Here is a 22,868-nt window from a genome sequence, read left to right on the forward strand (position 1 = left end):
CAGTTGAGATAAAACATTCCTCCTAAAAGCACAGAGTACACTCTCCCACAAATACATAAATACGAGTAGGTAAAATGGGCTCAAACTTAGAGCATAATGGAAAGAAGTAATTTCTAACATGTGACAAAAAGGTAATACAATTTCTGGCACTCTGTGACCTGGATCAAATGAGATAATATTTGTAAGGTGCTAAATACATTGTGTGGCACGGAGTAGGCACTATGTCATCATCATCAATCTTCCTTAAGTTCATAACGAGAATTCTTCTCTATTGCAAGAGGTCATGCTTTTTGAAGCTATTTCCTCCATTCTGCATCCATGTTTATCTTCATGGCATCTCTGTCTGGTCCCAGCTGCATGTGTTATCTCCTACTCATTTAATCCGTCCAAAAATGTGGTCATTGTAGGGGTAAGAGGAGGGAGGGAGAGAGAGAGGAGAGAGAGGAGAGAGAGAGAGAGAGAGAGAGAGAGAGAGAGAGAGAGAGAGAGAGAGAGAGAGAGACCCTTTCCTCTCCCAAGATCTATTATCTGGTCTTCCAAAAATACAAAGTCTACTGCTTCATCTTGAACTAACTGATATTTTTATATGAAGGCCCAGAGATGTGCTAAGTTTTTGAACCAATCTAAAGATATTTCCTGTATACTATCATCATTCTTCATCCAATGTTCAAAGTACATTAATCCTCTCAAATTAATTAAGGACTTATTCACACTTAGTTTATAGTTTTGATTTTTGGATGGATTCAATCCAGTCACACCTTAATTAACTGGAGTGGGGGATGGCATCCCATATTTATACATGAAGTTAAGTAAATACAAGCTCATTTGAAGGATACTCAAACAGAGAGACTCAGGGTAAGTTTCTCAGAGGTGGCCCCTGAACTGAGCCTTGAAAGGTGAGCTAAGGATTCTATTTTCAGTTTTGCCATTAACTTGCTATGTGACCAAGGACAAGACACCCACACCCTCCTTTTCTTCATCTGTAAAAAAAAAAAAGGAGGGTCTTGGACTAGATGGTCTCTAAGGTTTAGGGTTACCCTCTCTGCTTTTCTGTCCCCTGGCATCCTTCCCCTCTTTTCCCTTCAGTCTCCCCCAACTCTGTCCATCCCTCTTTCCCTTGGTTCTTTCTTCTTTCTGCCTCTCAGTGCCCTCATCTCCATCCTTCAGTTCTTCTTGTTTTCCTTTCTCACCCTCTCTCTGGTTCCCGGTGTACCCCCCTTTCTCTAGACCTCAGTTTCCTTCTCTTTTTGTCCCCCAGATTCCCCTCCCCCGTTGAAAGCTCTCAACATCGAGGGCCTTGGCCCTGCCAATGGTCTCCACTCAGACACAAGTAGGCAGCGAGGTAGGCCCCTCGCAAAGGGTGCTCTTTCCATTGGGTTCTGGTCTCTGGGTGCCTACCAAGCACTTCGGGACTGGTCTTCCTGCCCACCCGCCTGCACTCCTGGGAGCTGGGTATATCCTGGAATGCAATGCCAGGGCCTTGTGGGCAAGGTGTGCCCAGTGCCCAGCCCCAGAGAGAGCTCCGTAGTGTTTAATGAGTGGTGGAACTGAGCTAAAGTTGGCAAAAGGCTACATGGATGCCAAGTATTATCAACTTATTTTTATTATTACTGCTGGGCTGGACGCCCCAAGGGGCTGACTTGGTCGCCCTAGGTAACTTTCGGAGCCTCAGTTGCCTCTTCTGTAAAATGGAGACCATCATCCTGGTGCTGGGCTGTTGCTAGGAAGGCACTCTGCAAACCTCCACGGGCCTCCCGAAGGAGGGTTATTATTTTTTAACGACCATCGCTCCTTTATCTAATCACCTCTCTTCCCTCCCCCTTCTGCTCCTTCCCTCCACCCCCATGCCCCACAAGATGGCGCCCGCAGCCTCATTGCTGCTTCAGCTGACGTCACTCCAAACTCGCTCTCCGCCCCGACCGGCGCTGGACGTGGGGGGCGTGGCTCTCCGCGAGGAGAAGGGAGGGGCGTGATGACGGCAGAGCTCCGGGGCGGGCCGATGGAGAAACGTCGCGTACCGATTGGTCGCTATTGGCAGAGGGGCGGAAAAGGGGGACGGACACCTCCGCTTCGCGAGCCACCATTGGGCCCGACCCTGGCCTCGCGGGCAGCCGATTGGTCTTCGCGCCCGCCCGCCAGCCCGCCGGACGCACGGCCGAGGTGGGGAGGGGGCCTCCGGAGCGGCGGAGAGGGGCGGGACGTTGCTGAGGGCGACTGGCGGCCAGAGCGAGGCTGAGAGCGAAGCGAGAGAGAGGGAGAGAGAGAGAGTGAGGCCGAGACGGAGAGGGAGATCGAGAGCGAGATCGCTGCGGGGGTCACGTGAGCGGACGGCCGACACGGCCCGGCCCGGCCCGAGGACGGAGCGAGCGAGTGAACCCGCGGGCCCGAAGGAGGCGGAGGACGGGCAGGGCGCGTGCGCGGGCCCGGTGAGTGCAGGGCGCGAGGCGCCTGGGCTGGGGCCCTTCCCCTCCCCCTCCCCTCCCTCCGCGCCGCGCGCCACGCACCACCCCGCCTGCGCAGAGAGCGTCGCGCGCCGGCCGGCCGGCAGCCGCGAGACTCTGCGGACTGCGCGTGCGCGCCCCGAACCCTCGGGGAGGGAGCAACGGTCGCCCCCCCATACTGTGCGCGTGCGCGATCGCCCAGCTCGGGGTGCAGCGGGGGATCCTGGGAGGGGGCGCTCTAGAGCAGGGATGGCCCACGCCCCCTCCCCCATCCCGTCTACCAGTCGGAGCCCGGCGGGCCCCTCCTGCCTGATGCCCCGCTTGCCCCCCTCCCCCACCCCACAAGCGCCCCCTGCCGGCCTTGGGTCCCCCCCATTAAGTAGGCTTCACTGCGGCCTGACCTTAAGCTCCATCTGCAGAGGGACCCAGCGAGGACGGAGGCTTGGTTCCCGGCCCACAGGCCCCTTCCGCTGGGCTGCCCTTGCAGGGTCACCGGAGGGGTTGGCCATTTCCTTCTCCAGCTCATTTTGCAGAGGAGGAAACCGAGGCCCGCCCGGAGCCAGTCACCGTCCGGTGGGATTCGAACTCAGGGAGAGGAGACCCCGAGCGGCCGCCGGCCTGGTCTTCTTTCCCTGAAGCCCCAAGCCTCCCCTCCCCCACCTGCGGCCAGAGGTGATGAGGTCCCTGCCTTCACCGAGCTTCGTGACCTCCGCTCTGCACCTTGCCAAGGGCCATCTCATCCCTTTCATCCTCAGACACACTTTATCCCTGGCCCCTTCCCTGGTACCTACAGATTGGGTGGGGAAGGTGGCACATGGTGTCTGCCGTGTGCCAGGCACTGTGCTGTCTTCGCAGCAGCCCTGCGCTGAGTGCTGTGGAAACTGAGGCAGACGGGCTTGAAGTGCCTGGCCCGGGTCCCAGAGCTAGTAAGTGTCTAAGGCTGAATTTGAACTCAGCTCCTCGTGACCATACACTTCCTTAAAAACCTGTGCTTTGCCCTTGGCAGGGCTCCAGCTGTGGTCCGCTGTCTCCTCTCCCTCGTTGCCACATTCCTAAAATGAGCAGTACGTGTTCTTTGCCTGCACTCGCTCCCTTCCATTTACTCCTCAGCCCTCCGTGGCAGAGCTTCCACCTCTGCCATGTGCCTGAACCTGCCCCAAAGGTGCCCAGGCCTTTTCTCAGTCCTTGTTCTTGATGTTTTGGGGGCTGGGTTTGGTTTTATAGCATTGGACATACCTTTTACTTCATTGGACCCACTCCTTTTCCTGGATCCTCTCCTCTGCTTCCTTCGCTGACTCCCCTCACTTCTCCGAGGCCTTTTCTATCCTTGGGGTGTGACACTCTCCCTCGGAGCCCATCCTGGCCTCAGATTCCACATCTGCACTCCTGCCTTGTCCCATTTCTGGCTACATTCTTTCTCTTGGCAGCACCACCATGGTCGGAGTAACCTGCATCTGAGAGGCAGTCCCATGGGTGACTTCCCCTTCACATACAGCTGGTTGTCAAGCCTCTCAGTCTCTCTCATTCAAGCTTCATTATCTCTTGTTTGGAATGTTCTAAAAACCTATCCTTGGAGTCAGGAAGGTCTGAGTTCAGATCTCACCACGGACACTTAAGTATCCTCTTGTAGCCTCAGTTTCCTCATCTGTAAAATGGGGATAATAGCACCTACCTTTTGTTGTTTCTCCTTCATTCTCAAAAAGGATCATAGCATCAGGGAGGTGATGCCATGACATGCAGGTGAATTGGATTGAACTGAGGGAAGGCTGTGCAGAGTCATGAGCCTCACTTTCTCCTCCAGAGCCATCTGTATCCATTGGCCAGATAGAGATCAGGATGACTAGAGATGGCCCAGGATGCCATGGGAGACCTTGGCCTTTTCAAGCTAAGATCTTTAACAGGTCTCAGTTTGTTTGAGGCAACACCCATTCAGTGATTAAGACTTAATAAGAAATGAGTCAGAGAGGTCTCTTTACCCAGCCAGAAAAAAATTGGATCTGAGAGAGGAAGACCCTCAGGGTTTCTGGCCAAAACAGAAACTATTGCTCTTTATGTTCATTCTGAGCCAGTCAGGTCCCAGACTGGGGCCTAGTGGGGCTTGTCCTGGGACCTATTGTTGTTCAATCAACGAAAACTTTAGTGATTTGGAGTTAAGGCTGGTTTTTGAGAAAGAAAAAAAAGGTTTCATAGATTAAAATGTATATTCCTTTTGTGCTGGGCACCCTCAGGTAAGGATGTGATGTGGACTGAGGGGAGAGAAAGAAAGCAGGGCTACCCCACAGACCAGTTCCAGTGTGGTTGGCACCTCCTTTTCTACTCATATAGATTGTTGTTTAAGGGGGAGAAGAAATAGGTGCTAATAAATAACGACATTACTGATATAAAATAGAAATACCCATAATTAATCAGTAATCAGAATTCAATAAACATTTATTAAGCACTGTTAATTCATTTGCTCTATATGGGCTCAGTGCTGGACATATGAAGATGAAGATGTAACTAACATTCCCTTAAAGAACTTAAATCCTATTCTGGGGAGCCTCTTGTACATGGTGAGCCTGCTTGTGCTAGTGTTTGAAGACGTTTACTGTAGGGCCTGTTCCTGACTTTAGACGCAGCTTCACCAACCCTTGAAGGCCAGCAGCTGACAGAACCTATCTTTCATACTCCTAAGCCATGGCTGACAAAGAATGATGTACACAGATAACTAGAGAGTTTACACTAAGACAAAGAGATCAATAAACAGACATTTATTAAGCACCTACTGTATTTGAGCTACCTGTGCCAAGCACTTGGGGATACAAGGGAAGGTGAAAAATCCTGGACCTCAAGGAATTTACATTGTAATTGGGGAGACTAAGTATAAATAGCTAGGTATATAAAACTCTATAGAGTAGGTGGGAAGTGCCAAGAGAAGGGCAGGTCTTAGCAGCTGGTGGAGGGAGATGGAAAGGGAGCGATTTAAAGATGAGATTTAAGTGGAGGGAACTACACGGCAGGAGTTCTAGGCACAGAGACCAGCCAGTTAGGGCGAAGGTGGGAGATGGGCGAGATGGAGGATAGCATGTAAGCAAATGCAGTTATCCCTTCCACATCACCACTCACTCATCTCATAGGCTGGTGAGGATCAGATGAAATATTTGTCAAAGTGCTTTGCAAACCTAACGTACCATGAAAAGGCTAGTTATTACTTGTTTTCCCCTTTCCGTTCCATTCTTCACACGGTTGATAAATGTCCTCCCTAATCCTCAAGTCCAGCTCTGAAATGCAAACCTATCATGGCTCCCCATTCTCTGGAGGAAAAAGTGGAAATTCCTGCCCTCTCTTTAAGGCCCTCTACAGCTTTTTTAGTCTTCTTTCACAACCCTGCCCTCAGGTCCCACGTTCTGTACAAGTTAAAAGACCACTGCCTCAAATTCAGCATGCCCCCCTGCCTCCCCTCTCCTGCTTCAGGCCCGCTGCCTTCTCTGAAAATCCTTCTTCATTTCTCCTCAAATGACCTTTAGGCCTTTTCAAAATAGAATCTCACTGAGGATAGCAGGTTGTCAATTTTCACTTGTGCCCCCCCCGCCCCAGGCCAAAGCTCAGTGACTTGAAAATGGTAGACATGAAATAAAGTGGGGCTGATGGAGGGAAGACTGGAATATCAAGACAGGGAACTGGGGTCTGAAGGCTAGAGTTGGGGGGCAGGGGACTTATACTGTGGTCTCGAGGTCATCTGAGAAGACCAGGCTGGGGGATGGTGTGAGAGAAAGGGATCTGTTGGCCTTGGCATGGGAGGCCTCTAATGTAAGTACTAGGGAATTAGAAGTGTGGCAGAAGGGGAATGGACGTGTAAAGAAAAAGTTTGAGAATGGGACTGAGAGATCAGGATATCAGAGCAGAGGGTCAAGGTAGTGGAGTTAGTAGAAGGCCTGGAGCCCTAGGGAGGGAAGGGTCAGTTTGGGGATGGGAGAGACAGGGGATTTGGCCAGAGCAGCCAGAAGGGATTGGAATTGGGATTGGAGCTGGGTAGAACATTGAAGCAGGCCCCAGCCTTCCTGCATGAACCAGGACCTGGTGTAGGGGGAGCTCTCCTTCCATCTGTGCACAGATATGGCCTCCTCTGGAGGGAATCCTAACCAGACCCTTCTCCTGACCATCTCTCCTTTCCCTGTCGGGGATTGTTTTGTCTCTCTCCCCTTCCCCTCCCCCAGGGCCCGACCACCATGACAGAGGAGTCTGAAGAAACAGTCCTCTACATCGAGCATCGCTATGTCTGCTCCGAGTGTAACCAGCTCTTTGGCTCCCTGGAGGACGTGCTCCTCCACCAGAACTCGCATCTCCCTCAGCAGCACTTTGAGGTTGTGGGTGTGGCCGACCCTGGGGTCTCTGTGGCTGCAGAAGCTCCCAGTGGCTCCGGCCTCTACCAAACTTTGGTGCAAGAGAGCCAGTACCAGTGCCTAGAATGTGGACAACTGCTCTTATCCCCAGGCCAGCTCCTCGAGCACCAGGAGATGCATCTCAAACTGTTGAGCACCCAGGAGCCAGCTCCCCCGGAAACACCCCCAGCTAAGCCCCCCCCCGCCATCTCTGCCAGCACCATTCACTACGAGTGTGTGGACTGCAAGGCGCTCTTTGCGAGGCAGGAGCTATGGCTGAGCCATCGCCAAACACACCTCCGGGCTGTAGCGGCTGTTGCTGCTGCAGCTGCTTCCCCTCCCCAGCCTTCCCCACCCCCAGCCGTGGGACCCCAGCTGGGCCAAGCCCAGGTGGCTCTGGAGCACTCCTATCGCAAGTCAGAGGAGGCTGGGGAGGCCGCAGGCCCTGCAGGGGCCGGGGAGGTGGTGGCTGAGGTCGAGCTGCTCCTTTATAAGTGTTCTGAGTGCTCCCAGCTCTTCCACTTGCCTGGCGACTTCCTGGAGCACCAGGCCACTCACTTTGGTCCATTGGCCCCTGGCCCTGAGACTGCTGGGGCCCCTGACCTGCCACCAACCTCTGACCACAGCTACGAGCTTCGCAATGGCGGTGAGGGTGCAGGCAGTGGGAGCGGGCGAGAGCGCAGGGGCCGACGGCTGCTGCGACGCACTGGCGGGGATTCCCCCGGGGTTGCCTCCCCGGAGCTCTTCTGCCCCACCTGTGACCAGCTTTTCCTCTCCCCCCATCAGCTGCAGCAGCATCTGCGCAGTCACCGGGAGGGGCTCTTCAAGTGCCCTCTCTGTAGCCGCGCCTTCCCTAGCCCACCCAGCCTGGACCAGCACCTTGGTGAGCACAGTGGCGAGTCCCACTTCCTGTGTGTGGACTGTGGCCTGGCCTTTGGTACAGAGGCCCTCCTCCTGGCACACCGCCGTACTCACACCCCTAACCCACTTCACTCATGCCCCTGTGGCAAGACCTTTGTCAACCTCACCAAGTTCCTTTACCACCGGCGCACACATGGTGCAGGAGGTGTCCCCATCCCTGCCCCTGCACCAGCTGCGCCTTCTGAGGATCCTGAGCCCACACCTATGGAGGCAGGAGGAGCCCCAGGGGCTCTAGCCTCTCCCACTAGCCTCCCCACAGTGGCGGGCCCCCACCGCTGCCTCCTTTGCAGCCGCGAGTTTAGCAAGGCTCTGCAGCTTGCCCGCCACCAGCGCTTTGTGCACCGGCTGGAGCGGCGGCATAAGTGTGGCGTCTGTGGCAAAATGTTCAAGAAGAAGTCACACGTGCGGAACCACCTGCGCACCCACACGGGTGAGCGGCCCTTCCCTTGCCCTGACTGTGCCAAGCCCTTCAACTCGCCTGCCAACCTGGCACGGCACCGGCTCACGCACACTGGAGAGCGCCCCTACCGCTGTGGTGACTGCGGCAAGGCCTTCACGCAGAGCTCCACACTGCGCCAGCATCGCCTTGTGCACGCCCAGCATTTCCCCTACCGCTGCCAGGAGTGTGGCGTGCGTTTCCACCGCCCCTATCGCCTGCTCATGCACCGCTACCACCACACAGGCGAGTACCCATACAAGTGCCGTGACTGCCCACGCTCCTTCCTCCTGCGCCGCCTGCTTGAAGTGCACCAGCTGGTGGCCCATGCAGGGCGCCAGCCTCATCGTTGCACTGCCTGTGGTGCAGCCTTCCCCTCATCGTTGCGCCTATGTGAACACCGCTGTGCTGCAGCTCAGGCCCAGGCCCCCCGGCGTTTTGAGTGTGCCACCTGTGGCAAGAAAGTGGGTTCTGCCGCCCGGCTTCAGGCCCACGAAGCTGCTCACGCAGCAGCTGGTCCAGGGGAGGTCCTGGCCAAGGAGGCAGCCACACCCCGACCCCCGCGGGCTGTACGTCCCCCACCCCCTGCCTCCTTGCCTGCTGCCTCCCCCGCCATAGCCCCTCCGGCCCCTGCCCGGCGACGGGGGCTAGAATGTAGTGAGTGTAAGAAGCTCTTCAGCACAGAGACGTCACTGCAGGTGCATCGGCGCATCCACACGGGGGAGAGGCCTTACCCATGCCCAGATTGCGGCAAAGCCTTCCGCCAGAGCACCCACCTCAAAGACCACCGGCGCCTGCATACAGGGGAGCGGCCCTTCGCCTGTGAGGTGTGCGGCAAGGCCTTCACCATTGCCATGCGCCTTGCAGAACACCGCCGCATCCACACTGGTGAGAGGCCCTACGCCTGCCCTGACTGTGGCAAGAGCTACCGCTCCTTCTCCAACCTCTGGAAACACCGCAAGACCCACCAGCAGCAGCATCAGGCAGCTGTCCGCCAGCAGCTGGCTGAGGCAGCGGCTGAGGCAGCAGCCACCCTCACAGTGGTGGAGACAGCAGTCGAGGGTCTGCCCCTGGTAGAAACCATTGAGATCTACCCACTGGCAGAAGGCGATGGGGTGCAGATCAGTGGCTGACCCCAGGATTGGGGAAGGTCCCCTGGCCCCAGTGCCTTGCACATGGGTTCCTGTTCCCCTTGGGCTCAGATACAGTGTCATTGTCCCCACTGGCCCTGGCCACCCTATCCTCTGTACATACTGTGCCCTCTCCTCTCCTGTCTTTGGTGTTAGTTCAGTAAATGGATTTTTCTCTCATCACGGTTAAGTCCTCCTTGTCCAAGGGTCCCTGCTATTCCTGTTTGTCCCTTGCCCTCACAGAGGTGTCCCCAACCCTGGGCCAAGGCAGCCAATAAAGACTGAGTTGGACAGATGTGGGTGTTTTCTTTGGGGTGTGACTGAGGGGGCCGCCATTTCATCAGGCTTGCCCTGCTCTCTGGTCACAAAGAGACATAGTTGGTGCATTGAGAAGCAGGGTGGAGGTTGGCCACTAGAGGTCGCTACAGGGCCCCAGACAAATTTGAGTGAGCAGGGCCAGGTATTGTCGGGTTTCCCATGTTTGCCAAGGCCTCCTCCCCAAAAGTCTCAGGTCACACCCCTGCATCATGTCCTTGTGTGGCCTGCCCACATCCCAATCCCTGCTGAGCACTCCTTCAATCAGGTCACAGTCAGGAAGGAAGTGTGAAGGGCCTGCTTAGGACCTATGCAAGTCTGATCCTAGGGAACATTCCCTATCAGTATGGCAACTCAGGGATTCCACTTTATACATTGGAGAGACTCGGATATCTGTGGGATTGGAAATGACCTTTCTCAATTGGCAGCCTCTTCATCTTTCCCTCCATGCTGCTTCCTGCACCTGGAGCCAGTTTGGATTATAATTCTGAATTTTCTAGGGTTTTAATTCCCCTACAAAGCCAGCATTTTAAGTAAATCCCCTACCTAACGCAATTCCTGAGGAATGTGGTCTTGCCACCTCCCAAAAAGAGGCATCTCTGAGCCAAAGAAATGGTGGGCCTCTCCAGTAAATGTACTCCTTAGCATTATTCTCTTTGAAGATAAATCCCAGCCTTGGATCCTATCCTTTGACCCTACCCATCATCCTGCACCATCAAGAAAAAGCCCTGTCTGAGATGGAGATAGTGTGTTGTGACTTCAGCAATGATCTGACACCTCAGTGCTGGACAGAATGGGGGGTGGAATAGGATGACCACATGGGGAAGGGCATTCCAGCCCTGAGATACTCCAGCCTGATGGGGGTGCACCAAGTAGGGCTGGGGAGGGTCCTTCCATTGAGGTCTCTCCCACTTTGAATGACTTGAAGGTCATATTTGAGGCTTGGCAGATACAAGCTAGTCTTAGGCTTAGCACTGGATTATCTGGCCTCCAAATGCCAAACAGACCAACATCTGGTTCCTAAGATGGTCCTAAGGTTGGGGAAGAGTGAGGGACTGTTTCTCTGGGCTAGGGCAGCAGTTCTGAGGCCTGGGTTCCAGGTGATGGAAGACAGATGTCCTCATGGAAGTGTTGGGATGGTTGGCATTTCCGGTGCCATCCAGGGGGAAGGACCAGCTTTGGCTCCTTCTAGCCATCACAAAGACTGGGCTCATGGATGTAATTTGTTGTCTCTTTGGGACAAGGAGCAGGTGTGACCTCAGTCCCCAGTTCCACCTGCCCAAGTATTTATCTATACCTGCACCCACCATGGTAGGTCAGAATTGGATGAGACCTAGATTGTACTGAGCTGCACCTGAGCATGGAAGGGCCAGCCTGAGATATCCGGTTTGTGCTTGAAGCCCTCAAAAGGATGTACTGTCCACTGTCACTACCTGTTGTGCTTTGGAAAAGTGCTGACGGCCAACAAGTGTGTCCTTAGCTCAACTGAAGTATGGCTCTGAGATCAAACACGTCAAGTCCATCATCCACAGGATCCTAGGATTTAGAGTAAGAAGGAGCCACAAAGTCTACCTTCCTCATCTGGAGACCCAGAGTAGGCAAGGGCTCAAGCACTTGATGACAGAGCCCTATCTTAGGTAGTTGGAGAGAGCTGCCATGTGCCCTCAACATTTTGAGGCTTATATTCTTGTCTGGTGTAACTTCCAGGCTTCTTAGCTCTTTGAGTCAGTCAGGGCCCCTTTGGACCATTCTGTGGTTTATCAGGGTCCTCATAGTACCCAGTGCTCTGTGGTCTAACCTAACCCTGGCAGCAGCACTGGCCCATTTCCCCTGTGTTGGTACAGCTTAAGTCAGTGACTTAGAAAACCATAAATCAGCATTATCTAGGTTGTATTTTATTCTTTTATAAATTTCTTCATTACATTTTAAGGTGGTTTAGTTGCTATTCCACTAAGACACAGAGATCCTTTTCATGTACACACAGCTTTCTAGTACCTCTTCCCCCATCCTGTACTTGTATATTTGAGTTTTGATTTTTCAGATTTTTTTGTTTTTACTGATAGTTTCTGGTTTTGCATCAGCATGGCATTTCCAAATACAGGTTGTTCCAAATGTCTTAGTGCAGTTTTAAATGTTAATGTGATCACTTCTTTTACTCAGTAAAACGTTCTTTGTAGCAGTTGATCGATTTTTTTTTTTTAAATCCAAGTGTAGAACTCTTAACATTTAGCCCCAAAGACCTACCTCCAGGGATCCCTGTCAGAGAAATGGGAGAACATCTGCTATCTCTGTTGGGTTCTCTTCCAAGGAAGAACTGCCCTCTCTTCAAGAGAAGAGACTTAAGGAGGAAAAGATAGCTTTCTTTGGGTCCTTCAAGAGGGACTTAGCTTAGCTCCACAACACCAAGAATATCTGTAGGGGTAGCTTATTTCAACTAGACCTATCCCAAAACTGATGACAGTTCTCAAGTCAGAGACTTGGCTCACTTACTACCTACTACCCATTACTAAAGGTCCTTAGAATGGATGACCACTTGCCAGGTATGAGGCCTAGTGCTTTTTATGGTTGCTTTTCACTCTTCAGACACTATTGGCTGTAGTCAGGGAATCAGTGGTCTAAGCCCCCAAACACTGGGAAACTAGGGAGGAAGGTAGCTAATTGCATGATGGGGGAGATTGCACTTTTTTCTAAAAATGGGATACTAAAACCTTTTGAGAAGTGTATTGTTGGGGATGGCATATTCTATAGTATGTGGGGGTCGAGTAAGCATCTCCTGTACTACTGAGCAGACATGTCAAACTTGTATGTGCAGCCTGAACCAGATTAAAATGTAAATGAAAAATATTTAGCAAAATAAATTTTTTAAAATGTAACATAGATGATGTTAATTTGTGGTTTTCTAAGTCAACATTTGTGGCAGGAATCCATTTCTTTTTGAGTTTGACTCCACTACTCTGGAATGAGCATACTTCCTATTTGGTCTTCAAAAGATGATGACTACATGGGCCAGGGAGAACTTTTTCTTGAGTCCACTGTTAATAAAGGAGCAAACTGTTCGTTTTCCCATTCCAAGTCTACCATGAATGCCCCTGAAAGTGTCTGTGTGAAGGCTGACTTAGGAGAAAGGATTGGCCAGTAGTAGGACATCTATGGCCACGTTGCCATGCTTGGAGTCCATCCACCATCCATCATTAATATTTGTGCTTGACTCTTCTATTTAAAGTCCTAGTACCATTTGAGTTGGAAGGACCCTTAGGGGTCATCTGGTCAAATTCCTTCTTATGAGTGGGGAAAACATGCAGAGAAGCTTTGTCTGACCCTAGGGAAGTTGTTACCCCTCACTGGTCTTCCATTTCCTCCTCTATAAAAGGAGGGAATGGAGTAGTAGATGCCTTCTGAGGCCCTGGGCATTGCCCATAGTCACAGGGCAGAGCTGAGGTCAGGGGCTGGAACACAATAGAATCTCCCTGCTGGGCAGGACCTCAGAAGCCACTCCTACCCAGGCCAGAGCAAGGAATCCACTTGATGGTCCCTACAGCTTATGTTCAATCACCCCTAGTGATGGAGTACCTAATATCGCCCATGGCAGTTAGTCTGTCCCATTTTTGGTGGTTCTCATTGTTAAGAATTTTTTTTCTTTGAACCAGCCTCTTACAAATTCCTCTTATCCCTAAGTCTAGGAACTTAGGCATCTAGGCAGGAAGACCTGAGCTTGAATCCAGCCTCAGATACTTAATTGGCCATGTATCCTTAAGTAAGCTATTTCACCTGTCTGCCTCTGTTTCCTCAAAAGGAAAATAACAGCACCTACCTTGCAGTGTTCTGTGGCTCAGATGAAATATTTGTCAAGCGTTTAGCACAGTACCTAGCACGTAGTAGGTGCTGTGTAAATGTTAGCTATTTTTTATTTTCATTATCCTCCCCTTCAGGGCCAACTGTGACAAAGTCTAAATTTCTCTTCTTCGTGACAACTTCCAATACCTGAAATGCTTAATCCTGACACTTCTCTAGGCTAAATCTTCCCAGTTCTTTTGCTTGTATGTCATGGTCCCCAGTGCTGTTTCCCCCACACAAACCCCTAATCTGTCACCCTTTATCTTTTGGCACTATCCATCTTATCAATGCCCATCCTAAAACATGGCACCAAAGAAGCAAACATACCCTTCTGGATGTGATCCAACCAAGGCAAAATGCATTGGGATGGCCTCATTTTGGACACTAACTCTCAATATTAGCTTTTTATTAGCCTTCTCATTATACTGGTGATTCTTAGTCCACTCCATTTCCCAGATGTCTTCCACTTGAGTTGCTGTCTTAGCCATATAGTTGTTCAGTCATTCTTTCTGTGACCCCGTGATGGGATTTTCTTGATTTTCTGGAGTTTGCCATTTCCTGCTCCAGCTTATTTTACAGATGAGGAAACTGAGGCAAGCAGGGTGAAGGGACTTGTCCAGGATCACACAGCTATTACAATGCTGAGGTCAGATTTGAACTCAGGTCTTCCTGATTCTAGAGCTAGGGCTCTATACACTGCCACCTAACCGCCATCTTAGCCACACATCTCTCATTTTGTACTTGGGAAATTGATTTTTGGACCCATGTTTATCCATATTAGGCTTCATTTCCCCACATCATCTCTGTTAGTTCATTTGCTAAAATTCTGTGGTCTTTCCTCTCTGAGACGCTGCCTCATAACCACTAATCTGATAAAAATCATCATTCATATTGTGTTGGAAACCATAGCTAGGAGGTAATTAGACAACAATCTGGTTCAGACTCAGGCACATCCCTCTTCCTTCTCTATCATTCTGTGTAGCAAACATGCATGCTCCAGCCTAGATCCTGTGTAATCTCAGGATCAGGGTGAAAACCATTCATGATCCATGGAAAAGAAAGACCAGCAAGGTGGAGGGGCCAGGGAAGATTCTAATTGGCCACAGACCGTCTGACCACAGGACTAAAAGCTGTGACAGACCATAGAGATAACCCAGTCCAATGTCCTCTTATCTTAGAGGAAGGAACTGAGACCCAAGATAGGATGTGACTCCCAAGGCCATGAAGGGTAGTAGTGGTAACTAGCCAACATTTATATAATGCATTAGGCTAGGTGGCGCCATAGGGCACAGAGTGCTGGGCCTGAAGTCTGGATGACTCACCTTGAGTTCAAATCCAGCCTCAGACACTTACTAGCTATGTGACTCTGGGCAAGTCATTTAACCCTGTTTGCCTCAGTTTCCTCATCTGTAAGATGAGCTGGAGGAGAAAATGGAAAACTACTGCAGTATGTTTGCCAAGAAATCCCCAAATGGGGTCATGAAGAGTTGGATGTGACTAAAAAATGACTCAATGATAAACATAATGCTTTAAAGCTTGTAAATAGCTTCACTACACTCACATTTGAAATGCAGCAATGCTGTGATGTAAGTGCTATCCCCATTCCCATTTTACAGATGAGGGAATTAGATGTTGAAACTCCAATAAAAACAGGCCACTAATTCATATATAAGAAGCCCTGTGGCCATGTGTTGACCTGTTTTAAATTGTAATGTTATCTGTGTTTTATTGTATTTTTATTTCTTTTGTTAAATATTTCCCAGTTACATTTTAATCTGGTTTGATACACTGGCAGCTATTGTGGGCCATGTTGGACAACTGGTTTAGTGACTGGAGTGCTGGACTTGAGGTCAGGAAGATCTGAGTTTGAATTCTGCCTCCTATATTTACTTTGTATGTGAGCTTGGGCAAGTCAACCTCAGCTTCAGTTTCCCCATCAGTAAAATGGAGGTAATAATAACTTCTTTATTGTGAGGGTCAAATGAGATCACATGTAAAGTGCTTTGCAAAACTTAAAAGCATTTTATAAATGCTAGCTATTATGAGGAAATGAAGTCTTCAAGAGGTTAAGTGATTCACTCAAGGTCACACAGCATATGCTGGGCAGGTCAAACCACTACCACTATCTCCCTTCATATTCTGATGGAAAAAGTCCAAGATCCTGAGCCCAAGGGCCTTGGGAATAGCAGTATCCCATAGGCCACCAGACCTATTTCTAGTCCACCCCTGCAGCCATTATTGAGGGGAGAAATTATTGTGGGAAATGGCAGGCCATTACCAGTTGTCTTGATTCATGTCTTGCTACTGGACTCCAATGACTCTAGAGGAGAGAGAGAAGCTGATGACTTTGAGCAACTCTGCCTCATTTAAATCCAGTTCACTCGAAAGCCAAGACATCACCCTCATGATGTCATTGGTCCTCTTTGAGAACAAAGGACAAACAACAACATTGTAGGAAAGGGGCCAATCTTCATCATTACCAATAATGCCTGCTGACCAGCTGTCCCCCATAGGCAGCCTGAGCACCTTTAAGACCACCTGCCCTGCTTCCAGTCCAGCTTTCAGAGTCATCATCCAGAGAGGTGGCTCCCTTTTAGAAGATGGGAGATGTATAGCTAAAATGGCTAGGTGGCAGTGTATAGAGCACTGGCTCTAGAGTCAGGAAGACCTGAGTTCAAATGTGACCTCAGAATTGTAATAGCTGTGTGACCCTGGGCAAGTCACTTCATCCTGTTTGCCAACTTCCACTCACAAGGTAGGCAAGGCAGACTTGCTGCAGTAAGGCATCCTGAGAGAGACAGGAAGCAAGTCAAGTGACCACCACCATCCATCCTCTGGTGGAGACAGGCATAATCCCCTAAGCCCAACAGCCTTGGGAATAGCAGTGGTTCCAGTGCAATGTCCAGCCATCCCACTGGAAAGCAGCTCCTTTGGAGGTGTAGCTTACCATAGCTCCTGAAGACCCTGAGAAGAAAGGTCTAGTCACCAGAGTTCTTGGTCCTCGCAAATTAGATCATCATCAGAAACTGATGCGATTTTATCAGTAGACACGACATTCAGAAAGCATTAACATCCGTTTTGCTGCTGCACCCTGAAGACTGTTAGGACCTTCCCATCTGATTTGCCCCTGAAACCTCCCATGTGTGTTGTCTCCCCTATTAGCATGTGAGCTCCATGAGGTCTGGGGCCCCCTACTTTCCTATTTGTATTTTTAGCACTTAGCTCAGTGCTGTGTACATAAGTGCTTAATAAATCATTCATTTCTTCACTGATTCAAATAGCTGGTAAGTCTCCTGGAGCAGGATTCAAACTCCGGTCTTCCTGATTCCAAGACTGGCACTGTTCTACACCACAGGTGTTTTTCTAATCTGTGACTTCAATGGTTCATATGCACTAACTAGGTCATGATGACATGAAAGAAGTTTCCTTTGTCCCAAGCCAAGTCCAGGTTAGATGTATTACCTAGATTTCATTGGCATTATGAACCATGTTAAAGGAAGGTAGTGCCACTCTTGCCATGGCTGGATAAAATTGCCTTGAAAATAGAAAAAAAAAAGGGCATGCAGGGACACCTATAAGTGAACAAGTTTGGAAAAGAAAAGCAAGCGGATCTTCATGGTCTCCCTGATGGCAATGGGGTAAAAAAACCCTTGTGATAGTAAGTAGGCTGAATTGGCAGAAATATGACCATGTGAGGGTTAACTTGACTCCAAACCAGAGTCACACCAGTCAGAACCTCACTCAAGGATTATGTCCTGTTGGGATTGTTAAGTGTCAAACAGGAAGTGGAGAAAACAGGACCTCTGGAGACAAGAAACAAGAAAAATCAAAGAAAGGGAAAGAAGCAAGAATTGTTTTAACCACAGAAGAGAACACTATGTGTTGGGTTACTTACACTGCCTTTAAATCTAAGGGTATAGGATAGGAAAGGGGTGGGCATTAAATTCATAATCTTGGGCAAGCCATGTAAAACTCTCTTTGGGTTCTTTCTTCACCCATAAAAATGAATACTAGCAACCTCAAAGGGTTGTGAACCAAATATTTTGCTAAACCATAAAACACTGTTGAATTATCATGAAGTCCAACCCTAGAAGAAAGAGGCCCAGAGAGGAGGTGAGGTTTAGCTCTCATTCTCAAAACTTAACTTTGGGGAGCAGGCACACCACCATACCATGAGAGCGTTGCGCAGGGACGGTGAGGTCACCATACCACAAAGACACAAGACTCCCATCACAGAAATGTGTCCAGAAAGGAAATGGATGGTTTAGGATCATCAGCCACAGGAATTTTGTTAGAATTGGCTGCCTAGTGATAACTTGTGAGAATCATAGAAAACTGGAAGAACCCAAGGCTTTGGGGAGCTGAGACCAGGATGTCCCTAAATGGAACAGAGAAGTTATGGCCCTTGTTTACACTTCCATCTTCCTGACCATGGAGGTCCTAAACCAATTGATCTATCCCAGTTCTTCCCTCCTAGGTGGAGGTCTTGGTGTTCTGCACCTCAGCATTCTACTCTCACCATCCCTGCTGACCTTCCTTTGTCATCTGGATGGTCTTCCCTCTCTGGTGGAGTACACTGGAAACTTGGGCTCTCACCCTTAAAGGTTGCTGGCTTTGAGAGTGACCTTTATGATCATCTTGTCCATTCTGTTCCTTTAACAGTCAAGGAAACAGTCCCAGACTTGGCTAAGGAGCTCAGATACAGGTCTTCTCAGTCTGCCATATTCTTAATTTGTACTTCTCTGCCCTCCTGTTAGCCTTTCTGAGCAGCCAGTGAGAATACTTGTTGCTCTATTTCTTACATGTAAACCAACCTTGACCTGAGCTCTTCCTGGGCCTCCCCAACCCAAGACAGAATTGTGTTTTGAAGGCAGGGTACTTATTGATAGACACTAAATAGGCAGTTTCCATCCCCAGTATGGAAGAATGGTCCATGGAAGGAGAATGGACCTACTCGCAGATGACATCAGGTAGAAAACCCCACACAGTGGCTCTCCCTTGCTCTTCCCCAGGAAAGTAGGCCTGCTTCCAGTCCCTCTCAGCCTAGTCTTGGCTGCCTGGGCTAGATCCTAGAGGGTCCTCAGGCTAGGACTAGGATAAGGGTGATTATTCTATGACTATTTTAGCACATTCATAGGTACATTTTTTTGCATATACTTGTAAACTTTACTTCAGTTAAATTCCCTGAAGCATCTTTGTGGCTTGGAAAAGATCCAAGGTTATGCCTTCAAGGAGAGTATGCCTTATCATGCTAGAAAGGTTGTAAATGCATGTCCATGATAGATTGTGGGTGGTGTGAGGAGCAGCCTGCCTAAGTATTGAGGGTAAGGATTTTTTCATTTCTTTGGTTCAAAACCATCTACTAAGAGACATTTTTTACTAAGTTACAGAAAGGGGTCACAATGTGCATTAGTAGAAGGGATTATCTCTATGGATGAAATCACATGTATTAGATGTTAGAAACTCCATCTTCCCTCCCAAAGCTTTGCTAAATTCAGCTGTAGCAGTGATGGTATTGGGGCACAGGAAAGCTCAGGGAATGTGTGGTGGGTCTTCAAGAGACAAAGCTTCCTTATGATGAGCATAATGAAAGAACAGGAAGACCCTCTTGGTCTTGGGCATGGATATTCTCCCAAAGGACTGAGTCCCCCAGTTGGGGGTCCCAAATGGGTGATCTGTTGGTATTTAAATGGCACTTCCTCTTCCATCTCCCCAGAGTCCTCTTTTCCCACCATTGATACCCTGACCTCCTCCCCCCTCTCTAAATAGACAGACAGAACCAGGGGGCCAAGGGGAACGGGCATCATTTCTCTCTGTACAATCTTTAATTTTTTTGTCGTTGTCCAGATGAATGACACATTCAAGTTACAAAATTGGGCCTTAAAAGAAGCACATCATACAATGAACAAGCAGATTGAATTTAACACTGAAACGCTAATCCGCTACCACGAGAAAGAGAGACAGGGAAAGGGGGTGGGGGAGAGGGGGAATGGGAAGGGCTTACAGACATGGGGTAGAATGACCAAGGGAGCAGGAGGGGACATGGGCAGGGATCAGGGCACAGGTCTATCTCCTCTCTACATACAGCCTGCCTCCCACCTCATGCATCTATAGTGGTCATTCATGTTGGTAGGTGAGAAATGGCCCTTGATAGGCCAGGTGGTCCTGGTCTTTGCAAAAAGGAGAAGATGACCCCTGGGGTGGGCTCAAATAATTCCAGTCTTTACAAGGCATGGGCTGCCATCAATGCAATTGGTTTTGTGAGATCAGGCTTCACCCTAGTGTAGATTTGAGCTCAGGACCAATAGGAATAGCAGCAGTATGGTGATGGGCTGGCCAATGGGCCAAGTCCACTCCTCTATCCCTGTGCCCTACCATCTACAAATCTAGCCACTTGGAGGAAAGAAAAGGGAGGAAAAGGAGAAAAATTCAGCCCTTCCCAATGGCCCAGAAACACCTCCCATCACCACAGGTAATGGAGATTCCACCACCCATGTCACCCTGAAAGGACACACAAATAAATAAATAAATACAGGGCCCCTGGGGTAGGAGAAGAGGTGGGTGAGGAGGAGGGGGGAAAAAGGGGAAGGGGAGTCACAGACACAGTTAATAGTTGTCTCCATTCCCAGCGATGTTTCTCTGGAAATTTTGTTCTCCCTTTTTTTAAACCAGGAGCTAAAATTTCAAGGACAAATAGTTAAAAATATACATTATTTATTTTTTTTCCTTCAGTTGTCTTTTCGCTGTCTTCGATGTCTTGTTCTGGAGACTGTTGAGGTCAAAGTTCAAGCCATGCCAAGGGACTGTGGCTTGGGATTAGTTTCCTTTTTTTTTATCATTTTTTTTTTCGATTTTTTCTGACGTAGAAAAAGGTAGCGGAGTTGTCTGGGTTATTTTTTTTTTTTTTTTGGTTTTTGGGGTTTTTTTGGTTTTTGTTTGTTTTTTTTTAATTGTTAAAATCTTTGGTTTGGTTTTTGGTTTTTTTCTCTTGGAGGCCTTGTCTCTCTGTACTGGGGCAGGTGGGCCCACAGGTTTCTGTCTCTCAGTCTCTCACACTCTCTCAGTCTCTCATGCTTTGGGCAGGAGTGTTAGGTGGGGATGGGGATTTGGCTTCTCGGTGGGGCAGAAGGTGCCAGCTGGGGCAGGGTCCTCCCTCAGCCAGCAAGTACCCCTCACCCCACTTTCCTTAAAGTCCATCCCAGCTGCCCTGGCTTAGAAACTGACACCACCTTCCACCCCCAGCCCTTGCCATCCCTTCTTGTCACTAGGGGAGGGGGCTCTGTGAAGACTTTGGTATCTGGACTCAGGCCCCTGTCTGAACTCTACCCATCCTGGGTTGGGGGCTGGGGAGGGTTGTGATGGCCTATGAAAGAGGGTGACCCTCTTGCACAGCCACCCTGCCCCCAACCCCAGCCTCTACCTTCCCCCTTCCCTCCAGGAGATCACAGAGAGAGGTGGTTTGGTTGGGGGAGGGGATGATTTTTGGCACAGTTAGAGGGCCCGCCACATGGCTGGACCCCATCTCTGCCCTCACCTGAAAGCGGGGGAGAGGAGAGGCCAGAAGAGAGGGGATTCCCCTTTCTCCTTTCTTCGGTTCACCCACCCATCCCACCCCCAATCTCCACCCTAGACCACCCCCCACCCTAACATCTAACCTACCCCCAAACCCCCAGGGTCTCCCCCTCCCTAGCCCCCCACCCCCCACAAAAAAATCCCAGTCTCCCCGATTCTCTCTCGCTCACACACAGACACACGGGCACAGGCCCCCGCGCAAATCACAAAATAAAAAGGATGAGATAGTTTTGCTTCCCGGAGTCGGGGTCAGGGGAACAGGAGTGGAAGGGGCAGGAGAAGGGGAAGGGGTAGCGTGTAGCTACCACCCCCAAGCCTCCCATGGCCTGGCCCCCAGTCCCCAGCCTCCCTCTTGCTGCCCACCCCCCACCCCACTCCCCAGCCGGCCCCCTACGCCGACGATATTTGGTTTCTCTTAACATTAAAGTTCTATGAGGTATTTGGTGCCTTATCTCCAGTCCTGGGGGGAGGGGGGGCCCGGGGGGAGACCTGGGGCTCACCTGCCCCTCCCTCCCCTACCCCTTCCCAGAATATTTGGTTTCACAGCTGTAGTTAAAGCTTGGGAGTTTGTGGGTTGGGTTTTTGTGTTTTCTTAATCCCCCGAGAATTTTTTTCCTTTCTCGCCTGGAAGTTGAGTGAAGATGAGGAAGGGTGCCATGGGAGGCCACTTCTTCCCTACTGCACTGTGGCAGGACCTATGCCCTGGCCCTGCCTTTCATCTCCCTCATTCCCCATCCATTCGAGTCCCCTGCTGCCCCCAGCAGCCAAGGCAGAGGAGGTGCCTGGGGGGGCCAGGCCCAGGATGGGTAGAAAGGAAATGCTGGAGGCGAGGATGGTGAGTCCAAGGGGTGGGGGGTTCCAGTTTGGTTTTGGTTTGTTTTTTTGGTCTAGAATCAAAGTTTTTGTTTGTTTTCCAGCGATTTGGAGTGTTCTCAAGCAATGCCATCTGTAGATTTTGTCCATGGTTTCTTTTTCCCTTTTCCTTTGTTGCGTTCTGTCATCCCTGTCCAGGCAAGTAGCCCTTAGCCCCATTTCCCCCAGGGCCCTTTCGGGGCCCACACATTCTCATCCTGGTCCCAGTCTCCCTCCTGTCTCAGAAACAAAAACAGAAACACTTGGCAGTAGGGAGAGGGTGGGGAATCCAGTCCAGTGGAGAGATGTACATTCTGCTGGGGAACCGGCACCGAGGGAGGACCCATCTACAGCTTCCCTCCTCGCACCTGGAGAACTGGAGGGTCTCCATCACTCCCAAGACGAGACTTCCTGGGATGGGGATCCTACAGAGCAGACTCTGCAGGCTCCCACAGTCTGGGGAGAGGCAGAGAGGCGGGCACAGGCTGGCACGGTCTGAACTGCTCTGCATGGTTCCTCCAGAGGCAGGTTGAGATGAGGGCTGGGGAGGGGAGAAAAGGAAATCAAAAAGCCAGAGCCCCAGGCACCTGGGACAGGTGCACGGGACTCAGTCCATCTCTCCTCTTGTGCCCAGCAGGAAGAGGAGTATCCAAATGGACGCTACCTCTTATCCGGGGGTCTTTCTCTACCGCCCAATGCAGCAAAGGTGCCAGCCCCTGCCAAGCGAGGGTGGGCTCACACCAATGGCTCACTTCCTACCCAGCAACACTTTGGTTTGAGGAAGGAGAGAAAGAAAAGAGGAGAGAGAGGAAGAAAGACCAATCAGAACTAACAGGGGGCTTTCAAAGGAGGATCCAAACCACCCCCAAATTGTTGTTTCTTCATAGATTTCTTTCATGGTTTTCTGTCATAGTTTAAAGCTTTGTTCAGTTGATTTTGGGGGGGAGGGCATAGCAGTCAGGGCAAGAGGGGGGCTCCCTCTGGGTCCCGGCTTTGGCATCCTCCC

General features: G+C 50.4%; 1 protein-coding gene across 2 annotated transcripts; it reads left to right on the forward strand.

Annotated features, from left to right (window-relative positions):
* Positions 1–2,035: 2,035 nt before the first annotated feature.
* Positions 2,036–12,477, forward strand: ZNF574 (zinc finger protein 574). 2 transcript variants are annotated; one of them, XM_072607884.1, is made up of 3 exons: positions 2,036–2,426; positions 2,963–3,367; positions 6,638–12,477. In XM_072607884.1, the coding sequence occupies exon 3, from the start codon at positions 6,650–6,652 to the stop codon at positions 9,290–9,292; it is 2,643 nt and encodes an 880-aa protein (XP_072463985.1). In that variant the 5' UTR covers positions 2,036–2,426; positions 2,963–3,367; positions 6,638–6,649; the 3' UTR covers positions 9,293–12,477. The 2 variants fall into 2 exon arrangements, with proteins under 2 accessions (XP_072463985.1, XP_072463984.1); XM_072607883.1 differs by lacking the exon at positions 2,963–3,367.
* Positions 12,478–22,868: the final 10,391 nt, after the last annotated feature.

This window comes from Notamacropus eugenii, chromosome 5 (assembly GCF_028372415.1).
Source record: "Notamacropus eugenii isolate mMacEug1 chromosome 5, mMacEug1.pri_v2, whole genome shotgun sequence".
Lineage (NCBI taxonomy): Eukaryota > Metazoa > Chordata > Mammalia > Diprotodontia > Macropodidae > Notamacropus > Notamacropus eugenii.